The sequence below is a fragment of the Rhinolophus sinicus genome, chromosome 5 (genome assembly GCF_057876585.1).
Source record: "Rhinolophus sinicus isolate RSI-liver-muscle chromosome 5, RSI-T2T, whole genome shotgun sequence".
Classification (NCBI taxonomy): Eukaryota; Metazoa; Chordata; class Mammalia; order Chiroptera; family Rhinolophidae; genus Rhinolophus; species Rhinolophus sinicus.
The window spans coordinates 80,186,143-80,206,150 of record NC_142505.1 but is presented as its reverse complement, the minus strand read 5'-3'; the positions used below and the strand labels follow the sequence as shown (position 1 = coordinate 80,206,150).

The window sequence follows — 20,008 nt, the reverse complement described above, 5'->3', positions numbered from 1 at the left end:
GGGCTGGGTGGTAGTTCTTGAAGCTTGGTGTGGTTTTAATAGGGGCTGAGGCTTAAGGGTTGAAGCTGGAGCCAGTCTTTGCTCTTGGAGAAATTGACCACTTTGTGCTTAGAGTATTTACTGATAAAAACTTTTCAGCAGAAAACATATTGTAGCTGAGTCTGCCTACAGGTGTGGCGTGTGTGTGTGTGATTTTGGCTGGGTCTGGGTAGGCTAAAAAGCATGGTCTTAGACCTTGAACTTGGGCAAGAGAGGGAAATATACCTCATTGTGGTCTGTGTTTCACAGGTAGGGAGGGAAATCCACCAGTCTTGTCTGGGATCAAGAACTGAGCATGCTGGGGATGGGTCCTTGAGAGAGTGGGATTGGCTATCTGTTGGGGAGTAACTAAGTTAAGATCTCGTATGAATGGAGGGAGACAGCTTTAGGGGAGGGACTGTTGGGATCCAGCAGCTCTGCCTGAACATGTGATCCTAGGCTGAGGCATATCTACATATGTGTGTGTGTGTGTGTGCACGTGCATATATATGTACTTATATTGCTGAAGGATGTAGGCTGTTGGGAAACAGCTTGGGCTGATTCCAGTCAAGGACACCTAAGCTCAGATCCTATTGCTGCCGCTTATTATCTGTGTGACTTTGTACAAGATTCTTAACTTCTCTGAGCCCTCAGATCCTTTCTTTCCTTAACTTCCTGCTCTCTGGAAGGTCAGTGAGTTTCCATGAAGCTTGTATCATCTGGAAACCAGAGACCCCACTCCAGATTTCCCCCGTCTTCATAGCCAAGCAGAGCAAAGGAAGACAGAGATGTTGGGTTCCTTCTGATGTTAAGCCTTGCCTTTGCATCAAGGTTGGGAAGGACTCTGGATAGAAGGAGGAAGCCAGATGTCTTTTCCTTCACCAGCCTTGTGGTCATCACCTTGTTCTTTCAGGGAAGCTTTAGTGTGAATTGCATTTTGTTGAACTTTAATCCTCTGATAATAGGCAATCTATGTTTGAGATCTTTTGGTAAATACAACATTGTATTAACAGGGATTTATCATTATCTGACCATTCTGGAAGCGTGGAAAACGTCAAGAGCAACACACAAGGAAGAGCAAGCCTTTCTGATCACTAGTGACAGTGGATATTGTCGTCCGTGCTTCCAAGATGGGTCTGTTTGGTCTACATCTATTCCATGTATGTGAAATGGGACGAATAACGTCTGTCCATGGGGCTTTTATGAGCTCTAATCTTATTAGTTCCCTGTTAAAAACCTTTAATGGTTCCCTGATCAATATCAAATTATATTTTCTCTTTCTGGCTTTTAAGTCTTTATACAATTTAAAGACAACATTTATAATGAATATTTGTGCGTTGTTTTACAGTTTCTAGATTTATCCCAGGAATGCAAGTATGGTTTAGTATTAGAATATATATTAGTATCATTTACCCCATTAAAAGAATAAAGGGAAAAATCCATATGATCATCTCATTAGAGTCACAAAAACATTTGGTAAAATTCAGTATAACTTTATGATTAAAAAAACAATGTATGTAAGGAAATGTTCTCAATTTGATGAAGGGCATCTACAAAACTCCTTCAGTAAACATACACAATGGGGAAACATTAGAAACATCTTTAAAATCAGGAAGATGACAAGAATACGAGTATTCATTAGCATACTTTCTGTTCAACATTGTGTGGTTATCCTAGCCAATTTCTTTCAAAAAAGAAATTAGAGCCCTAAGAATTGGAAAGAAGGGAAAAGAAAACCTCTGGCTTTATATTCGGGTCAAATGATTGTTGGGTGGCTGGATGGCTCAGTTGATTAGAGCACGAGCTCTGAACAGCAGGGTTGCTGGTTCGATTTCCACATGGACCAGTGAGCTGCGCCCTCCACAACTAGATTGAAGATAACGAGCTGCCGGAGGGGCAGCCTGATGGCTCAGCTGGTTAGAGCCTGAGCTCTCAACAACAAGGTTGACAGTTCAATTCCCGCATGGGATGGTGGGCTGCGCCCCCTGCAACTAAGATTGAAACGGCGACTGGACTTGGAGCTGAGCCACACCCTCCACAACTAGATTGTAGGACGACTTGGAGCTGATGGGCCCTGGAGAAATACACTGTTCCCCAATATTCCCCTCCCTGCCCCCCAAAATATTTTTAAAAAATTAAAAAAGAAATGATAGTTTACATAGAACACCTCACTAGATCTTCAGACAAATAGAAATAATGGGAGCATTTGGTAAGGTGGTTGGATAAAAGATCAGTTTGCACAAATGAATTGTATTTTATAAACCATAATTAGAAAATATAATTTAAAAAAGACATCATTGCTATTATAAAATGGCAACAAAAACCATCAAATATGTAAGAATAAAATTTAATTTAAAATTTAAGAATTAAAGTTTAAACGTGTAAGGTCCTCATACGGAAAAAACACAAAAGTTTGAGTGACATTAAAGAGGACCTAAATAAATGAAGAGATATTCCATGTTCATGGATAGGAAGACATAATATCAGAACGATGTCAGTTCTCTCCAAATTGATCTATAAATCCAGTGCAGTTTCTATCAAAATCCCATGAGAGTCTTTCATGGAACTTGACAAGCTGATACTAAAAATTTGTATGAAAGAGTAAAGAGACTAGGACATTCATAACACCTCCGAAGCATAATGATAGGATTGGGACTTGCCCTCTCAGATATCAGGCCTTGTTATGAAGCTACAGAAATGTGTTACTAGTACAGAGACAGATAAACTGACCAAAGGAACAGGTTAGAGAGTCCAGAAATAGATCCCTGCATATTTGGAATGTTGATATGTGACCTAAAGTGTCATGATAGGTGAGTGGGGCAAATAAGAAGTATTCAATAAGTGGAATTTATGGGGAAAAATTAGATCTCTGTTTCACATTGTGACATAAAAATCAACATCAGATACAAGAAGGACTTAAATTTATCAAAAGGAAAAATGTTAAGCTTTTAGTAGAATGTAGAAATCCATATCTTTCTAGCCTTGGAGTAGGAAAGGACACTAACTATAAAAGAAATTATGCTTGTGGGATTTCTTCCATGAAGTTTTTCATCTTTACTGGGTACTCCTCCTTATCACATTTTCTGTTTTGTGAGTTTCTTTACCTCTTTAAACACATGACTCTAATCAGCTGCCTTTGTGCATCTCTTTATATGTTTTTTGTCCTGTGCTCATCTAACTTCTTTGCACTTGGAATCCAAACAGTCCCAAAGTTCAAATGTCCATTGCTTACGTTTGTACGCTGAGCTGAGGTGTGGAAGGCAGCCAGAGGAGCAGTCTGTCCTGGTCAGATGAGCTGTGGGTCTGGCATGCCTGATTGTATTTGAAATTTACAAATCCCAGTGTGAGTGCTGTTGAGACTCTTAGATCTCTGGAACATTCTCTTAACCACAGCAGCTCCTTTCTCAAGCCAGTTTGCAAGGCTGAGTGATAGCATGGACAGAGGGCTGTGGACAGAGGGAAAGGCAAAGGAAACTACTCTCATTGTCTTAGAGTTGGAGTGAACTGTGGGTCCCCAAATCTACACAAGTAGAGAAGGTTCTGTTTTCCGACTAGCAAAGCAAAGCTTAGCCTGGTCCAAACAGAGGTAACTCCACTTGATGACTGTGGAGCTGAATAGTTGCTTCCTTGCTCATTCTTTTAATTTTTTTCTTTCCCACCCCCATTAAATTGAGACATGTTGCTCAGGAGTAGTTGGGCATCTAGATGGCATCCCATAAGGATTTGGATGTTTTGCCTTCAGTACAGAGGGTTCTGAGATTATGGGTGACGCTTGCTAGTTACCACCTGCTTATTTAGCTCACACAGGTAGACTTTCTTTTCATAACACATTGCAGCCCCTTGTCTTTTTATGGGATTGTGGTTTCCCAAAAGCTTTCACTTCTGTGCCACCGTTCTCCATAGCCAGTGTAATCTTTCCAAAGCACAGATGTGTTCACCTGCTTCCTGCCCCACTTCTCCACTTTTAGCCCTTTGATGGCTTCTCATGATTTCAGAATGAAATCCAAACTCCTTAGCTTTGCTTATATGACACGATGGTTTGGTCTTTTACCCTTGTCTCTTGATCCTCTTCTCTGGTTTGACTGAACTTCAGTACTTTCGACACACTTGACTCTCCAGGGCTTTGTGCATCCTGTTTCCTCTGCCAGAATGCTCTTCATCTTCCTTTGTACTGGGCTCATATCTATTCTTTCTCAGAAGTTTTCCTTAAAAGTTCCAGTGCTGGGGTCATTGCCCATCCTCCATGCTTCTGTAACTCCTATAGAATCTTGTACTTACAATGTCATGGTTAAATGTTTACTTGGTTTTCTTCTCCACTGAACTCTAAGCTTTGTGAAAGTGGGGTCTGTACCTTGTTTATTATTGTGTTTCCCTTAAATTTAAATACAGTGTCTGGCACTTAGTAGTCTCCATTAGGTGGTTGTTGAACGAACAAACATCTCCGTGAATTGAGTGCTTAGTGCTTAGCCTCCCCTAACCCTTTAGGGGATGGAGAAATGGAGGGTAAGGACCTTGCATAAAGTCACGAAAGTGCTTGGTGGGGAAAGCTGAGCTGGGACCTGACTTCCCCCAGAGGAATGCACTTTGCACTGGAAGATCCTGCAAGAATGCCTGACTCAGTGCATTCCTTCTCTGCTGGTCTGGGGTTAAGAGAACAGGCTGACAGAGATGCCCCTGGTGGGTGGGCAAATGCATGGACTTATGGCAGTTGGATGAATGGGTTTACCAACGTGTGATCTTCCTGTTCCCCTCTCACTCCCTTTCTGTTCACAGTATCAAGCTGAACTCCCAGCCTCCGGTACAGGCTGGGGATGACGAGAAGAACCAGAAGACGATCACTGTCAACCCTGCCCACATGGGGAAGGCGTTCAAGGTTATGAATGAACTGCGGAGGTACTTTTCCTATTTTGCCTGTTCTCTTTTGGAAGGAACTTGCTGGGTGAGCGTCCTCAGGGACTGAGACACCAGGGCACCACCTCCTAGTGAATCCTGACTCATCCCCATCCACTCTCAGACAGTCACTTGGCTTCCCCTTTCAGTCTCTGATCCAGACAGAACATCTTTCAGAGATCTCTCTCTTTCCTTTGTATGTAACACCTATCATTTTAGTGCTTAATCACAGGGCAAAAATCCATTATGGTTACAGAAGTTCTGTTCATAAACTTGATTTCCGACAGAACTAGCTGCTCCAAGTCCAATAATAGAATGATGGCAACACCTACACACAATTGCAGATTGAAGATTGTGGGTGCCATGCATTTGCTTTTGGCCTCCCTCTCAATTCTTGGTCTGAACTTAGTTTGTCAAGACAGCCACGTGAATGGAAGGATGCCTAGCTTCTAAAATGCAATTTAATTCCATAAAGAAATAAATAAAATGCAAATGTACTCATCCTCGCTGAGCTAAACGGTGATGGGTGTGCAGGCGATTTGTAAGGCCAGTGTGCATGTTTGATGAACTTGTTGCAAGACAGGTTCAGGGCCCTGAACATGTTTTTCTGTGGAAAGGCTGTGCTGACACACTCTCTTTCCAGACAGCTCACAAGCTTCCTCTGCCCCTGCCAGTATTTACTGTATACTGCATCCTACTTTGAGCTGTAATTGTTTATCTCTTCTTTTCTTTGTAGTTCATGAGTTCCCTGAGGGCAGGGGCAACTTCTGAATCATTTGATCTCTAGCACCTGGCACTTCCTAGGAACTTTGAGTCATTCACCAAAGATACACAGAGGCACTGGCTAGGCTCTGGGATGGGTGAGTGGGGATACAAGATAAAAAATTTAAATAGGTCAACGAAAATGATTTTCTACAGCAATGAAGGTATTTTACAAAGGGGGAACGCATCAAGTACTTGCCACGTGGTAGGTGTGCAGTAATTACTTGTTTCTTAAAGGGCGCTGTGGAGCAAAGTATGTCCAACTGCAGCGTTGGAGAACACTTCCTAAAGGGGGTGATGCTTCAGCTAACTTTTGAAGGACAAATAGGAATTAAAGAAGTGAAAGTGGTGGGGTTAGGGGAAAATCCTCCAGGCAGAGAAAATGGCATGAGCAAAAGCGTGTATAGCCAAAGATGTGTTTGTTGACTAGGGGGTTGAATTACTTCTAAACAAAAGTTCTGTCTGACTCTGTATTTGTTTCTTCATTTCTACTTTCTTCAGGGCTCAGTGTTTAGCATGAAAATCAAGTTAAATTAAATTTGTTTTATGCCCTACTGCTCAATTTTTCTTAGGCTTCCTGCCAAATTTCCTGGAAGCTCTGTCCATGGTTGTATTAGGCAGCGTGCAGTGCTGATGTTCATGTCTGTGGATGTGGTTCTCTTGTCACTGAAGCATCGCTGTTGTGTGCCCTGGCCACTGTTGAAGTTCTCCATGTAGTTCCCTTGAGTATGGCTTATGACCTTTGTCTGATTTAGGACTCCAGGTTGCCAAATAAACAACCTAACTTTACACCTCGTGGAATTAGAAAAATAAGAACAAACCAAGCCTAAAGTTAGCAGAAGGAAGGAAATAATAAGGATTAGAGCAGAGATAAATGAAATAGAGACTATAAAGATAATAGGAAAAAAAATCAATGAAACTTAAGAGTTGGTTTTTTTTGAAAACATAAACAAAATTGACAAACCTTTAGCTAGATTAACCAGGAAAATAGAGAGAGGGTTCAAAATTATAGATGAAAGCAGAGACTTTGCAACTGATGCCACAGAAATACAACTGATCATAAGAGGCCATTATGAACAATTATATGCCAAAAAATTGGATAACCTAGAAGAAATGGATACATTCTTGAAATACAGCCTTCTAAGACTGAATCAAGAAGAAGTAGAAAATCTGAGCAGAACAATAATGATTAAGGAGATTGAATCAGTAATCAAAAATCTTCCAACAAAGAAAAGCCTGTGACCAAATGATTTCACTGGTGAATTCTACCAAACATTCAAAGAAGAATTAATGCCAATCCTCCTCAAACTCTTCCAAAAACTTGAAGAAGAGGGAACAGTGTCAAACTCATTTTAACAAGTCCAGCATTACCCTGATACCAAAGCCAGATAAGGACACCACAAGAGAAGAAAACTACAGGGATGGCTGGTTAGCTCAGTTGGTTAGAGTGTGGTGCTAATAACACCAACATTGCCAGTTCGATCCCCACCAGGGCCACTGTGAGCTATGCCCTCCTTCAAAAAAGAAAACAAAACAACAACAAAAATACAGGCCGGTATTCCTGATGAATAGTGATGCAAAAATTCTTAACAAAATACTTGCAAACTGAATTCGACAGCACATTAAAAAGATCATATACCACGATCAAGTGGGATTTATCCCTGGGATGCAAGAATGGTTCAAGATATGCAAATCAATAAATGTGATATACCACATGAATAGAATGAAGGATAAAAATCATATGATCCTGCTTCTTTCCTCGCAGATAGCGCTCTCACAAACATGGTGAACATTCCTAAAACCTGCCGGATTTTCTGTAAGAAGTGTGGCAAGCACCAGCCCCACAAAGTGACACAGTACAAGAAGGGCAAGGATTCACTGTATGCGCAGGGAAAGCGGAGTTATGACAGGAAGCAGAGTGGTTATAGTGGGCAGACTAAGCCAATTTTCCGCAAAAAGGCTAAAACTACAAAGAAGATTGTCCCGAGGCTTGAATGTGTTGAGCTCAACTGCAGATCTAAGAGAATGGTGGCTATTAAGAGATGCAAACATTTTGAACTGGGAGGAGATAAGAAGTGAAAGGGCCAAGTGATCCAATTCTAAGCTTCGTATTTTTATTCTGAAGACAAAATCTTGAGGATGTGTTTACTTCATGGGGTTGGTCTTTTGGGGAGGGAAATAAACTAGTGTCATTAATAAAATTTCCCTTGGGAAATTTAAAAAAAAAAATCATATGATCCTCTCAGTGGATGCAGAAAAAAGTGCTTGACAAGTTCAATACCCTTTCACGATAAAAAAATATCCCAATAAATTGGGTATGGAAGGAACATACCTCAAAATAATAAAAGCCATATACTTGTATGACACACAGCTAACATCATACTCAATAATGAAAGGTTGAAAGTTTTTCCTCTGAGGTCAGGAACAAGACGGGTACTCACTCTCACCATTCCTATTGAGCACAGTACTGGAAGTCCTAGCCAGAGCAGTTAGGCAAGAAAAAGAAATAAAAGGCATCCAAATCAGAAAGGAAGAAGTAAAATTGTCTCTGTTTGCAGATGACATGATCTGAATATAGAAAATAGAAAACTCTACCCCAAAACTGTTAGAACTAACAAACAAATTTGGTAAAGTTGCAGGATACAAAATCAGCATACAAAAGTCATTTGCATTTCTATACACTAATAACAATCTAAAAAAGAAATAAAGAAAAACATCTCATTTACAATAGCATCAAAAACAATAAAATACTTAGGAATAAATTTAACCAAAGAGATAAACGATCTGTACACTGAAAACTGTAAAACATTGATGAAAGCAGTGGAAGAAGATACACATAAATGGAAAGTTGTTCTGTGTTCGTGGATCAGAAGAATTAGTATTGTTAAAATGTCTATACTACCCAAAGCCATCTATAGATTCAGTGTAATCCCTATCTAAATTCCAATGGCATTTTTCACAGAAATAGAAAAAACAATTCTAAAATTCATATGGAACCATAAAAGACCCTGAATAGCCAAAGCAATCTTGTAAAAGAAGAGCAAAGCTGGAGACATCACACTTCCTGATTTTAACTATATTACACCGTTATAGTAATCAAAACAGTATAATAGAAACACATAGACTAGTGGAACAGAATTGAGAGCCCAGAAATAAACCCATGCTTGTACAGTCAACAGATATTTGACAAAGGAGTCAAGAATACTCAATGGGGAAAAGATAGTCTCGTCAGTAAATGGTGTTAGGAAAACTGGACAGCCACATGCAAATGAATGAAATTGGACCCCACTCACAAAAATTAACTCAAAATAGATTAGAGACTTAAGTATTAAGACCTGAACCCATAAAACTCCTAGAAGAAAGCAGGGGAAAAGCTCCTTGTCATTGGTCTTGGCAATGAGCTGTTGGATATGACACCCAAAACATAAGCAACAAAAGCAAAAATAAATAAGTGGAACTACATCAAACTAAAAAGCTTCTGCACAGCAAATAAACCATCAACAAAATAGAAAGGAAGCCTGCAGAATGAGAGAAAATACTGGCAAACCTTATAGCTGATTAATAGCCAACATATATATGGAACTCATGCAACTCAATAGCAAAATATAAATACTATGATTACAAATTGGGCAAAGGACCTGAATAGACATTTTCAGGTCCTTTGAATAGATAAGAAGACATCCAACTGGCCAACAGATAATGTGAAAAGGGGCTCACCATCCTCACCATCACTGATCATCAGGGAAGTGCAAATCAAAACCACAAGGAGATCTCACCTCATATTTGTTAGAATAGCTATTATAAAAAAGCCAAGATATATCTAGGGAATCACTTTATAAGTTATATAAATGTCTAATCACTAAGCAGAGTGGTATACACCTAAAACTAATATAACGTTGAATGTCAACTGTAATTGAAAAATAAAAAAAATTGAAAAAAAAAAGATGTGATAAATGCTGGCAAGGATGTGGAAAAAAGGGAACTCTCGTGTGCTGCTGGTGGGAATGTAAATTGGTGTAGCCACTATGGAAAACAGTAAAGTTCAAAAAATTAAAACTTTATCTTCCATATAATCTAGCAGTACTATTTCTGGGTATATATCTAAAGGAAAAAAAAAAAAAAGAAGGGAATCCTGCCATTTGCAACAACATTGATGAACCTTGGGGCATTATGCTAAGTGAAATCAGCCAGATAGAGAAAGACAAATACTGTACGATCTCATTGTATGTGGAATCTAAACAAGCTGACCTCATAGAAGCGGAGAGTAGAGTGGTGGTTTTCAGGGGGTGGGGGTGGGCGGTGGTGCAGGACGTGGGGAGATGTTGGTCAACCGGTACAAACTTCCAGTTATAAGATGAGTAAGTTCTGGGGATCATATGTACAATATGGTGACTGTAGTCAGCAATACTGTACTGTAGACTTGAAAGTTGCTTAGAGACTAGATCTTAAATGTTCTTACCACAAATAATAAGTAGTAACTGTGTGAGGTGATAGACGTGTTAACTAACTTTACTGTGGTAATCGTTTCACAATATGTATGTATATCAAATCATTTCATTGTATATCTTAAACTTATACAGTGTTATATGTCAGTTATATCTCGGTAAAACAGAAAAAAAAAAAAAAAAGACTTCAGGTCTCTCACCAGACCTTATTTTGCCTGGTGTAGCCAAATCCAGTAACTGTTGAAAGGGAGAGCTCAGGGAATAGACGTGCACACAGAATTCCCCCTGCCCCCATTTTCCTTTACTAGCATCTTTTCTTTTTCTTTTTCTTTTTTGGTTTTTGTTTTTCGTTTTTTTCATTTTTTAAAATTTATTGGAGTGACAATTGTTAGTGAAATTACATAGATTCTTTTTCTTAAATAACTTAAAAAGGGAAGTCATCCCGCTACATCCTTAATTGCTTCTTTTGCAAGTTACCACATTTTTGCATCTTTCCCCAAAAGCATTGACTTGGATTTAACCTCTTTCAACAGTCCTGTTTCTTCTTTTCTTTTGTATAATCAACATTTGACAGTCTTTGCTGAGGCAGATTTCCGCAAGATTCTCTGTGGGAAAAAAGAGCTCTGTACCTAAATGAGTTTGAAAAATGCTGTATAAAACTGCTGTGCCCCACACTGAGATTCATAACGCATGTAGGCATATTAGAATCCCTGAGAAGTCCTGCAGCAAACTTGTCTAACTGACGGTTTCCCACACATGTTTGACTATAGAATCCCTTTTGGTTGTTGTTATGTATACACCGACTGTTTTGTGAAATTTGTTTTGGGAAACACTGGTTCTTTGCCAAATTTTAAGTGAATAACCTTTGTATTAGTCAGGGTTTTCCAGAAAAACAGAACCAATAAGATTGTGTGTGTGTGTGTGTGTGTGTGTGTGTGTGTGTGTGTGTATACATATTTTATAGATATAGATCTATCTATCTATCTCTATTTATATCTATAGATAGAGATATAGATAGAGAGAGGTAGAGAGAGAGAGAGAGATTCATTATAGGACTTGGCTTACGTGTTTATGGAGGCCAAGAATTTCCATAATCTGCTGTCTGCAAACTGGAGAACCAGGAAAGCCAGTATTATATAATTCAGTCTAAGTCTAAAGGCCTGAGAAACGAGCCACTGGTGTAAGTCGTGCAGTCCAAAGCCTGGGAACCAGTAGCTCTGATGTCTGAGGGCAGGAGAAGATGGACAGTCTAGCTCAAGAAGAGAAAGAGAGAATTCATTTGCTTTTTTGTTCTGTTCACGCCCTGTGTGGACTGGATGACGCCCACCTGCATTGGTGAAGGAGCTCTTCTTTTCTCAGTCTGCCGATTCAAATGCTAATATTTTCTGGAGAAACCTTCACACAAACCCCCAGAAATAATGTTTTACCAGCTCTCTGGGTATCCCTTAGCCCTGTCAAGTTGACACATAAAATTAACCATCACAATCTTGTTCTTTTTGTTTTTTTTCAAACAGATCACAGTCTGTATATGTTTTGGCTGGGGAAATTTTAGTTCAGGTTTAGGCATGGGTTTCTCTTTCATTTAAAAAAATTTTTTTTAATTAAAAATTTTTCTTTTGTTTTGGAAAAAGGAATATATTTATTATAGAACATTTAGAAAATATTCATCTATAATTTTGATACTCAGTGGTAACCATTGTTAACATTTTGGAGAATAGTTTTCTTTAAAATATATGTCTCAACCAGATTTTTTTCTCTTACCACTATATTGAACACGTTTTTCTATGTCACTAACTGTGCTACAATGTTATTTTTAGTGGAAGAATGATATTCTATCTTTGGTTTGTTTTTTTTAAACAGTTCCCTGTTGTTGGATGTCTAGGTTTTTCAATCCCTCTTGTAAGTAACACCTACAGTGGTCATGTTTGGAGCAGTATTGCATAGTGGTTACAGGCATAGATAGGAGCCCGGTTTCCAATCTTGGCTCCAGTGCTTACTAGCTGTGAGACCCTGGACAAGTTAATTAATCTCCCTGACCTCACTGTTGTCAACCTTAAAATGAGGTTAATAACCGTTCCAGTCTTGCTGGCTTATTAAGAGGATTAATAAGTAAAGGGCTTAGAACAGTGATAGAACGTATGTCACTGTTGTTGAATATTCATGCACATTCATGATTATTAGCATAGAATTAATTCCGAGAAGTAGCGTGGCGATTTCAACTGCGTGCAGCATAATCATAACAATGCCTATTCCTTAGATATTGTTATGCGGCCCTGGCATATAGTGAACATTCTGTAAGTGTTAGCTGTTATCCTGATGACTGCGGTGGTTTCCTAAGCGCTGTGCTCAGCTGCAGGAATGTGGCGGTAGATAAGTGAATTAAAGTGTTGCCCTCAAGGAAGCTTGCATTTGAATGTGTTCTATCACATTCTAAGGTATTTAAATGGCTAATTTGAAAAACCAGAGTGAAATGGGTGAGGCAGGAGGCCTGCATAGACCCTTGATTGATCTGGGTGAGTTTAATGGGAACTGGAGAGAGGCATATTTTGTTTTGATGAAGGCCTGGATAAAGCATCTTGCCATCCGGGGATTAAGCTACTGAAATGTTCTGTGTTACATGATATTCCAGGGACCTGGATTATTTCTTGCATTGTTTTCACATTCCCCTCCCTCAATTTTAAGCTATTTTAGTTCAAGCACACATGTTCTTTGCAATTTATGAATCACACAATTCATGAGTTTCCTATTCTTTTTACTTTCCTGGTAGAGAACGGGCTGTTGGCATGGTGACTACCCGGCCTTCCTCCTCCTTTTGCACTTAGCTCTGTTCTGGTCAGACCAGCAGCTACTGCTGGGCAGCAGAGCCCTGTGAGCTCTCTGGCTCCTGACCAGCCAGCCAGCAAGTGGGGATGTGGTTCTTTTTGGAATAGCACACCCTGAAAAGGAGAGACAGTCTTTTTCTAGGTCATCTTGACAGTTTTAACCTCTCATTTCACAATTGCAAACAGTTCTCTGTCCTCATCTTTTGTTTTCTTTGGATAGTCTGCCACTGTGCCTTTTATTACTTGGAATAATCGTCTAAGCACATTGATTTCTTTTTCTTTCCTTTTTTTTTTTTTGGTAACATCTCTATCAAGATATAATTCGTATGCCATACAAGTCACCCATTTAAAGTATACAATTTAATGGCTTTTAATATATTCACAGTCGTGCAACCAGCAATTAATTTTAGAACATGTCCATCACCCCCCAAAAAATCCTGTACACTTTAGCAGTACTCTCCCTATTTTTCCCTATTGCTTCTTCCCCCCAGCCCTAGCCAACCACTATTCTACTTCCTGTCTCTATAAATTTGCCTATTTTGGAATCATACGATATGTGGTATTTGGTGACTGGCTTCTTTCACTGTGCGTATTGTTTTCAAGGTTAATCCGTGTTGTACCATATCTTAGTATTTTTTAAATTAAATTTATTGGGGTGACATTGGTTAGTAAAAGTATATAGATTTTAAGTGTACAGTTCTATAATACATCATCTATATATTGCATTGTGTCTTAGTATTTTATTTCTTTTTATTGCTGAATAATTTTTCATTATATGGATATACCACACTTGGCTTTTGGCTATTACAAATAATGATGCCATGAAAGTATCTGTGCAAGTGATTGTGTGGATGTATGCCTTCATCTCTCTTGGGTATGTACCTAAGAGTGGGATTCCTGGGTCATATAATAACTCTATGTATAACCTTTAGAGGAACCGTCAGACTGTTTTCTAAAAGCAGTGATACCATTTTACATTTCTTTCAGCAATGTAGGAAAGTTCCGATTTCACCATATCCTCACCAACACTTTGTTATTTTTTGTGTTTTTGATTACAGCCATCCTAGTATGTATGAGGTGGTATCTCACTGTGGTTTTTATTTACATTTCTCTGATGACTGATGTTGAGCATCTTTTCATGTGATCATTGGCCATTTCTTTATCTTATTTGTAGAAATGTTTATTCAGATCCTTTGCATATTTAAAAATTGTATTATATGTCTACTTATCATTGAGTTTTAAGGATTCAAATTCTTCATGTATTCTATATACATGCCTGCTATCAGGTATATATGATGTGTAAATTTTTTCTTTCATTCTGTGGGATTTTTCAGTTTCCTGATGTCTTAATCGTGTCCTTTGAAGCACAAAAGTTGTAAATTTTGATGTCAAATTTATTTATTTTATTTTTTTTAGTTTTGGTTTGTGTTTTTGGTATCATATCTAACAAACTGTTGCCTAATCCAAAGTCATAAAGATTTACCCCTGTGTTCTCTTCTAAGAGTTTTATAATTTTAGCTCTTAAATTGAGGTCTTTGACCCATTATGAGTTAATTTTTGTATATGATGTGAGGTAGGGGTTCAACTTCGTTCTTTTGCATGTGGTGATCCATTTGTCCCAGCACCATTGTCTTAAAGGCTATTCTTTCCCAATTGAATGGTCTTGGCATCCTTGTCAAAAATCAGTTTACTGTAAATGTGACTGTCTATTTCTGGTCTCTCAATTTTATTCTATTTATCTACTATATATATCCTTATGCTAGTACTACACTGTCTTTAGCTTTGTAGTAAGTTTTGAAATTGGGACGTGTGAGTCCTTCAATTTAGTTCTTTTTCAAGATTGCTTTGGCCATCCTAGGTCTCTTGCATTTTCATACAAATTTTAGGTTCAATTTGTCAATTTCTGCGAAGAACCCAGCTGGGATTTTGATGGAAATTGTGCTGAATCTGTAGAATAATTTGGGGAGTATTGCTATCATAGCTGTTAAATCTTTCAATCCATGAAAACTGGAGGTCTTCTCATTCATTTAGGTCTTCTTTAATTTATTTCAATTGTGTTTTGTAGTTTTAGAGCACAGGTTTTGTACTTTTTTTTTTTTGGTTAAATTTATTCCTAAGTGTTTTACTCCTTTTGATGCTATTGTAAATGGATTTTTTTCTTAATATCATTTTTGGGTTGTTCATTACAAGTGTGTAGATTTTGTTTGTCTGTTGATTTTTGTATGTCGATCTTATATTCTGCAACCTTCTTGAGCTCATTTATTTGTTCTAATAGTTCTTAGTGAATTCCTTAGGATTTTCTACTTACAAGATTAAGTCATTTGAGAACAGAAATGGTTTGATTTCTTTCTTTCCAATTTGGATGGCTTTAATTTTATTTTATTGCATAATTGCCCTATCTAGCCGCCCTAATCTTATCTTACTTATAAGTAGTAAATGATACAGTTGATCATTCCTTCCTCCTTGAAGCCCTGTCTTCACTTGGCTTCGTGGACACCACACTCTTCTGGTTTTTCTGTTATCCCATTGGCTGCTTTCTCATCTTTTTTGCTGGTTCTTCCTCTCCTTCCAACCTCCTAACCATCTCCCACCTCTGAACTCCAGACTTAGGTATCCACTTGCCTAGTGGATAACCCTGCGTAGATGTCCAGAAGGCAGCTCAGACTTAACATGTCCAAAATCTAACCTCTAATTTTAAATGAAGTCTCTTGTGGAAAAATGAAGAAAAGAAGTACGTTAACATTTACTGAATGTTTACTACTAGCACCATTCATTGTTTTGGTTGCCACACGTCTGAATTCTGATACTAAACAGACATGAATGCTGGTCAGTTTGATTCCACGGCCTGAGCTCCTTCCTAACAGCTACACTGTAATTCTCCAGAAATCATAACGTGTATAGCTCTCCTTTTCTCTCCTCAAGGTTGTCCTTTGGAGTAGTGGGGTAGCTCCAGAAACAAGGATCCCTTAGGACTAAACACTGGTGAGCCATGCAGCGTTTGGGAACTGCCCTCCCCTTTTGCATGCTGAGTGGGTGCACAGAGATGGCCGCAGTGTATAGCTAGGCTTTTCCACACCCAGGGCAAGCCTACCTGGAGTTTTTGGCAAGTTTCTCTTGGTCACTTTCCCAGGTTAGAGTTTCCCTGGCGTTGAGATACACTTCCCGCCCATCAAAACTGCTCTCATGCCTTCAAAACTGGATTCTCCGTCTTTATTCCTCATTCCTTCTTATCTTTTTCTCATTTGTTCATGAACTGTCCGCTCCTCTGGGTTTGTGCAAGATATCTTTCTCTGACATTTGCTTGTTCAGCACCTAGCACTGAAAATTTGCTCAATATTTCTGACCCATCTGTGTCAACACTTTCCTCATTAAAATACTGGTTATCAAAAAAAATTACGTGTACTTTTAAATAGCAGTGATTACTTTCTTGCTAAAATCTTGAACAGAAGTAAAAATGTCCAAGATGAGTCTATTCATGTTGGAATACATTTTTACAATAAATTTTGTCCAGGTTAAAAATGAATCTGTTCCCAGGTGGCATCTGCAATCTCATTTGGTCCCCTTGATGTATGACCCAAGGTAGCTAAGAAAGATGAGAAAACTGTGGCGAAGTCATTTGTCCTCATAGCCATTTAGGGGCAGAGCCAGTGATGTTCCCAGTTGAGCCGGCTCATTCTGATATTGTGTGTAGCGTGTGCTGTCCACTGCAGGGTGTGGTTCCACCCCCAGGTTTTGGTGCTCAGAGGTCTCAGTCTTCCCAGAAGCCCCCTCACTGATACGTTATGCCATATGCTGAACCTTTCCTGACCTCCTTTCCCTATAATGGAGCAGACCCATTTCTGTCTTATCCCCATTCTAAGTGTCAGCCAATCATGAGGCATCGTGGTACTTTATCAGGATTTAAGACTCGAGCTTCTGTCACTTTGGGCCACCTCTCTGAGCGTCACAGACCAGATAATCTCTAAGGGCATATGCAGCTCCAGCCTTCTCAGGCTTTATGATTCTGTTGCTCTGATAAGTGAACCTGGGCTAATAGCTTAATAGTTGGCAGGGGTTTAATATGGTACACCAGGGGTGGCAACTATGTAGCTTCTCTTCCATTTATCAATCATGACAGACTCATTACATTCATCTCATCCCTGTCACATGAAACCCAGTCATGACCGCAGACTTCCCAATCCAGTAGAGTTATTCTAAGTAACCACTACCAGTAGATCATTGTTGGAAAGTGTCCTCCCTGTTTCCCTCCCACTTACAGTGCTTCAGTCTAAAGGAGGAGTTAGTGGTGACAGGATACCATAGAAGTTAGGAGCATGGGTTCTGGGGCTCAGCTGCCTTCATTCAAATCCTTTCTCCTCTGCTCCCTTTCTGTGTGACCTTGGGAAAGTTACTTAGCTTCTGTGGACCTCAATTGCCTTGTTTCCTTGTATGGGGGGTAACAATAGCCCTACCTCATAAAGTTACAGAGAGGATTAAATAAAGTAATATGTGTAGAAAAGTGCTCAGACCAGTGCCTGGCACATACAGCTCCATAACTGTTACCATGATGTTAATAATAGTCATGACAAGAACTTGGAAGGTGGTAGCGGGCACAGCCTTGGGTCGACAGGGCCTTGCAGCATGCTTTCACTCTCCAGAGTTGTCAAAATACCCATCTGTCTATGAGTGTAGATGGATTCCATTTCAAAATTCATTCATTTATTTCGTAAAAATTTAGGGCCTGCTATGGGCTAGGCATGTAGCCAGGTGTCTAGGAGGTAATAGTAAATAAGGCAATCCATGTCAGAGTCCACAGTGCAGTGGGGTGACAAACGAGTAGAAAGGTAGGTACAGTATTCTTAGCAATTGCAGTGATGGCGTTGTGTGCAGGGTCTTTAGGGCGCATGGGGTGCAGGCAAGGCTTCTTGGTGATGGGGTTAGATCTGGGTGGGAGGAGAAATAGGCGAGTGCTCTCAGTCTAGCTGGCCTCTTACCAGTACTGCAAAGACAGGGGATCTCTTGGGGACTTGTTCATACTTCTTCTTGCTGGTGACACCCCTCAGTGCCATGATCATGCCCCTCGGCATTTGTTCAGTCACTTGATTGACAGCCCCAAGCTGTTCCCACCGCTCCCTGAGCTGCTGTCCCGCTGTCTCAGTCCGAGTTGATGGGATGGGGAGCAGAGAGGTGAAGACAAATGGAGGAGCTCTGAGTTTGCAGCCGCAGACTAGTTGGATCGCCCTGTGTGCCGTAGGAAAGCATGAATGTCAGGCTTGTCGGGGACTTGGACACGTTGATGAGTCCACTCTGCTGTCTAAAGATGGGGCAAGTCTCTACGACAGCCTTTTAGGGTGACAGTATGGAATCTGGGTGGGAGAAAAAAATACCTTGTATGGCCGGGGGTGTGCTGGTGCTGTGACCCATCTTGTCCCCTCACTGGTGTCTTACAGTAAGCAGCTGTTGTGTGACGTGATGATTGTGGCAGAAGACGTCGAGATAGAAGCCCACCGTGTGGTCCTGGCAGCCTGCAGCCCCTACTTCTGTGCGATGTTCACAGGTATGGCGAGGGGAAACAGTAGCCCAGTTAGGAGGCTGCAGCCCCCCTGGGAGGATATGAGGGTGGTGGCATGAAGGGAGGGTGGAAAGAGAGGCCGTGACACCCGCCGTGAGGAGCTTCTATGTGCCAGATGCTGTGCTTGGAGAACGTGAAGGACCCGTAGTCTCAGCCGGCCAGTCAGGCATGCAGCCCCTTGTCCGCCATGAGGCAGAAAGAGGTAGAATCCTGTAGTCATTAGTTCCCAAACCTGAGCATGCTTCTTTAACCATGTGGGGAGAGCGTGAGAAATGCAAATCATGGGGCACATCCCCGGGCCTTCTGGTCTCTCATTTTGCAGATTGGGGGACACTAAAGCTGAAAGAAGAGAAGGTCACATGCAGAATGAGTGGAACTTGGATTCTTGGTGGTTGGCCCAGTGCTCTGCTGGCTGACCCACATCTTGGCCTTTCCCAGCCCTTCCTTCCAGGCAGGGCTTGTGGGCCTCTTCTGGCCTTTACAGGCGTGTGGGAGAGGTGATAGTGGGGGCTGGGGTGGGGGAGAGTAAGACATAGGAATGTTCAGTTTCAGCACCTTTGCCAGCTTTCCAGGGAGTCCCTGTTCCCTGAGCATATACCTCATAGCCTTGGCCAACTGTTTCACATGTGTTACTTCTGAGAGAATTCCCTGAAACCCATGGGCTGAGGTTCCAGCCTGGAGAGCCTCACACCACCCGCCCTGAACCAGGCACATGCAGTGCCCTGCAAATCACTGCTGACTGAAGGCCAGCTGCGCTGGGGAGACCCCTCCACGTGCTCGCCGGTACCCTGGGCTTCTTCTGCGTGTGGCCGCTGTCACTTTGCGTTCTCCTCGCTTCCTGTGTCTGCAGTGCCTGTGCTCTGGCGTCCTGTATCGGCTGCTGCTTGTCCTGCCCTTTCCAGCTCCGATGTCTCCTCAGAGCGGCCTCCCCTGACCACCCTACCTATAGTTCCCCCCTAAGTCTCTCTTCTATTCCATAACTTGCCTATTTTTATTTCATAACATTTATCACTATCTGAAAATCATTTTGGTTGGTTGGTTTACATGGTTTTTCTCCCTGTCTCTCCTCACTAGAATATAAGCTCCATGAAGTCAGCCATCTTGTCGGACTTGTTTGTTACTGTACCCTGAGGACCTGGTACATAGAGGGACTCATAGTTTTTAAATGAATGAATGAAATGTCTCTGACACTTGATTGTGAGCTTTGGGCACTTGGGGACCATGTCTTGTCATTGTTAAAACCACACGGCTTGGTATTTAGGAGAGTAAATAAGACGGAAAGAATGAATGTGGGCTTGCTAAGAATGGTTGTGTGCAGGCACAGTTTTGTTTAAATAGGCTCTTACCTTTTCCGAATATAGTACACAGCCTCTGCTGGGCAAGAGTGGTTCCTGTTGGGGGAGACATGGCACATGTATTTTGAGGGTTCCTCTTGGCTCATCATACGAAGGAGCTGGTCTCAACTCAGAGCCTTGCCTCTCTAAGTGTGGACTAAGCCCCTCTGACCTCACTGCGAGCCT

General features: G+C 40.7%; 2 protein-coding genes across 24 annotated transcripts in view; both read left to right on the top strand.

The window, feature by feature from the left end:
- Positions 1 to 20,008, top strand: part of KLHL3 (kelch like family member 3) — a 237,405-nt gene that overhangs the window by 134,342 nt on the left and 83,055 nt on the right. For 10 of the 23 annotated variants that reach the window (XM_074313563.2, XM_074313562.2, XM_088798622.1 and 7 more), the window contains 2 exons: positions 4,792 to 4,911; positions 18,367 to 18,473. In XM_074313563.2, coding sequence (XP_074169664.1) covers positions 4,792 to 4,911; positions 18,367 to 18,473 — 227 coding nt within the window. Of the gene's footprint in view, positions 1 to 1,031; positions 1,179 to 4,791; positions 4,912 to 18,366; positions 18,474 to 19,045; positions 19,272 to 20,008 lie in introns of those variants that run through there. The other 13 variants (XM_074313570.2, XM_074313568.2, XM_074313569.2 and 10 more) reach the window with 5 other exon arrangements.
- On the top strand, positions 7,003 to 7,794 carry LOC109451767 (large ribosomal subunit protein eL42-like). The gene has a single exon (XM_019740236.3). It carries the CDS (start codon positions 7,453 to 7,455, stop codon positions 7,747 to 7,749), a length of 297 nt encoding a protein of 98 aa, XP_019595795.3. The 5' UTR covers positions 7,003 to 7,452; the 3' UTR covers positions 7,750 to 7,794.